Source organism: Littorina saxatilis, linkage group LG8, assembly GCF_037325665.1.
Source record: "Littorina saxatilis isolate snail1 linkage group LG8, US_GU_Lsax_2.0, whole genome shotgun sequence".
NCBI classification, from domain to species: Eukaryota; Metazoa; Mollusca; class Gastropoda; order Littorinimorpha; family Littorinidae; genus Littorina; species Littorina saxatilis.
This window is the reverse complement of record NC_090252.1, coordinates 59,646,443-59,650,363: the sequence shown is the minus strand read 5'-3', so window position 1 is coordinate 59,650,363 and position 3,921 is coordinate 59,646,443. Positions and strand designations below refer to the sequence as shown.

At 41.3% G+C, this 3,921-nt stretch overlaps 1 protein-coding gene across 1 annotated transcript; it reads right to left on the bottom strand.

Annotated features, from left to right (window-relative positions):
* LOC138973974 (uncharacterized) lies at window positions 1-2,526 on the bottom strand (the record flags this gene model as incomplete). The annotated part of the gene is given in 3 exon segments (XM_070346669.1): window positions 1-94; window positions 489-622; window positions 2,375-2,526. Coding segments are annotated over 2 exon segments (151 nt in total), but the record flags the coding sequence as incomplete, so codon positions are not given.
* Between the last annotated feature and the right edge of the window lie 1,395 nt (window positions 2,527-3,921).

The following is a 3,921-nucleotide window of genomic DNA, read 5'->3' as shown; positions in this document are numbered from 1 at the left end:
TTGTAACGCTACAAGAGCCATGATAAAACTCAGAGCCATCGTCTCTTTCAGTGAACTTTGACAGTGATGGCCGTGTTGTCTGTGAACGTGTGATCTGTATTACGAAGACAGCATTAATGCATTGAAAAGTAATATGGCAGAACAATGAGCTAGCACATTATATATGAACATATATCTTGTGCTTGCTCGCCCTTATTTGCTTCATGCTCTATTCAAAACAAAGCTACACGTGTTAACATTACATCATGCATTTTGCCAATGCCATAACATGGTCCGTGCTCAAAATATGAGCAAATACACATAGGCCGTAAAAATGCCCACATCATACAGAAAGGCTGCACAATTGAACAGTTGTGAATGTATATTCACCTGACTTGTTCTGTATCAACACCAACCCCACCCCAACCTCACAACACATTCAATCTTCCACCTATTTCCCGTAGTTTGAAATACATAATACAAATTGCACAATGCTGTAAAACTCTCACCTTTCTTTCTTTCACTAGATGCCATACGCATGTTACATTGAAATCAGAGTCATACATCTTTTCAATTTCCACTTGTGCTGTGACTGTGAAATCGTCGTATACACTGACAGTGCTGTTCCGCAGTAGCACAGGATCTGTGGAATAAACAAACTTGTTAAAGGCACAGTAAGCCTCCCGTAAACCATCACAGATACGGTCAGGCTTTTACACACAGTACAAACACCCTTTCATTTAAACACTCACCGATTGAGAACATCCCAGGTGCCATCCGTAAAGAGCGAACATTTTTCAAAGAATTTATTTTTTGCGTGGTTTATCTTACCCCTGAGCCATCGTGAACCCGTGTGATCCAGTTTCCCTTTTTCACAATGTAGTCGTCAGTTAGCCTTATTTGAATGCGACTCGATGTGAGCTTATTTGTGACCCTCCACCACGAAATGAGTCGCATGTTAACTTTACACGATGTTCATATTTTTACATTTTCCTAGAGAGTTTTTTATGCTCTATCCAGTGGGGAAAACCGTTTTAGAAAAGAGCAAAAACTGTTTGAGTTATAAACCTGTGACTAAGATGACCCTCACACTGTTACCAGACACTCCGCGGACTTATATTAAGCCTAGCGCAGAACCGCGCGAGGTGACATGCGACTCATTTCGTGGTGGAGGGTCACATTTACAATAGCACGTTTTTATGCACGAAACAAACGGCTGTGGTTCACAAGAACTCTAGCGATGGCTTTTGACTGTTGAGAGGAACGGCGATATATGCACTGACTGATGAACCGTCGTCTGCTAAGACCATTGCGTGACCCTGCTTCCGGGCTTTTCTTTTTTCAAACTTTCACAACTTCAAATTGCACTGATCTTGTCTTGATGAAAAAAATAATTCTGTTATGATTAAAGAATGTTTGTGTAACAAGCTAGATTTTAAAAGTTAGGTCTAGCGCAAAAACGCACCACGGTCCAAAAACATTCTGATAATCATCGATCCACGGCTGTCGCCAGTTTAAGGGAAGTAACTCATATTTGACCTGAGTTCAGGATGGGTCCAAAAAGTGTTCGAGACAATCTGCAAAATTAATTCTTTAAAAATTGCTCGCTCTTTACGTAGGGCACCTAGGATGTTCCCGTTTGGTGAGCGTTCAAATGGAAGGGTGTTTGTACTGTGTGTAAAAGCCTGACAGTATCTGTGATGGTTTACGGGAGGCTTACTGTCCGGGCGTGATTTCCGGGATATTCATAACAGCCGTCCAGCACCAAAACGAGGCGCCATTGTTCTTCAGGGCCAAGTCCACGAAAATAAATTCTTTGAACATTTCTCACGCTCGACAGAAAGCAGCCAGGATGTTCCCGTTCGGTGAGCGTTTAAATGGAAGTATGCTTGTACTGTATGTAGACGCTCGGGGAGCTCTGTGATGGTTTACGGGAGGCTTACTGTGCCTTTAAAGGATCATGAAAACGCAGGATCTAGGAGAGAGGTGTACGATTGGAGATGTGTTGCGTTGGGTGTGTGTGTGCGTGTGTGTGTGTGTGTGTGTGTGTGTGTGTGTGTGTGTGTGTGTGTGTGTGGGGGGTGGTCATGATACAGAATAAGTCATGTGACCAAAAATTAACATGCCCCATACAACCCCCCCCCCCCCTCCCCTTTCCCATGTAACCAGTATGTCGTGTTGCCTTTCTCGCGCTCTCTAATTTCTCTCTCTCTCTTTCCCTCACACACACACACACACACACACACACACACACACACACACATACACACACACACACACACACACCACAAAACAAAACACACACACACACACACCACAACACAAAACACACACAAAGACGAACAGAACACAAGACATAGTCACACAACAAACAGAGAGAGGAAGGGTAACCTACAAGTAATTCGAATCCTGCATGTATCCAACACAGCACCGTCATTCTTCGTGCAAATCAACGTTTTCTTCTCCCAATCCTCTCTCGTGTAGTTTGTGATGACCAACTGGCTAACCGTCGCATTTCTCGAAACTGCCACTTTATTGTTGACATTACTGCAGCTGTAACTTCCCGTTTCATCTGAACAGATCGCAACATGCACTGGTGGCACAGTGAGGTCCATTTTCGTCCAAAACATCCTGTCGGTGTCGTGCAGACCTTCACAGTAGATCGGGCGATGCGTTTGTCCTTCAGATATCTCTAGCACGCCGTTGGTACACTGGGAAATTCTATAATCTAAGAATAAAACATTGATACTAACATTATCAATCCACTTAAATCCATCAACGAATGAAGCAACTGTCTGAGCAATCATGTAATAAACAAGTAACAAATCACACTGTTTGATTCATTGATGAATAGATTAGTAAATACATGAATTCATAAACACATTAATCAATTGTTTACAAGCAAACATATGATAACTGTTTTGATTTACTAGTGTTTTTCCTTTCTTTCAGCCATGTGATGTCAGACACTGATTTTTATTTATTTTATTTTATTTTTTGTTTGACCTCAGTTGCATGCAGGCTGCTTCAACCCTGAGTTGTTTTGCCTTTGTTTCTTTCTTCTTGTTTTCTGTTTTTTTCCTGAGGCGGGGAGCATCCTTCTTCATTGGTCTCCGTTTTCAATCACATCAAGTAATCACAAAATATTTCTTAATCTTAATTCAAAGTCACGCGACGTAAGTTTTGTATAACACACGTTTTCACTGCACTGTGCACACTTTTTTTTTTATTTTTATTTTTTACACTGTGCACACTTAAAATTGCATAAATAGTGAGGGAACAAACCCAATAATCTCCCCTACATGCTGGAGTGTCAAGCGGTCGTTACCGACTATAAAGTCAGCTACGGAGGCTATACCGTGTTGAGCCCATGTCTTAAAACAACCCACTGAATTACATATAATTTGGCGGCTGGCTGAAATTACAAAGAAATGCACGTTTGTGTGCGTTCACTGTAAAAGGGAACATAAATGGATCCGTACATAAATACAAAAGTGCGTTTTCGCAGAACCACGGCTGTCTTGATCTGTGTAAAATGTCACTTTTTCGTCAACAATACAAATAAAGAGTTCTAAATAGGTTACCCCCCCACACACACACACACACACACACACACACACACACACACACACACACACACACACACACACACACACACACACACACACATACACACACTCCCCCTTGTTTTGAAACAAAGTTACACTTCATGAAGAGAAGAAATTGTGTTAAGATTATTGAACGTATACTTCTTTTCGACTTTGTCTTTCACGTTTGGGCGCAAAACTAACAGTATTCGTCGAATTATTTAAATGTTCTAGTAACTAATAATGACATACCAGAACGACCTGTCAAACAACTATCTGTTATATACCGCTAACATGAATAATACAATATGTAGAAAGGACTTACACGACAGACTGACATTGCATGCTACGGACA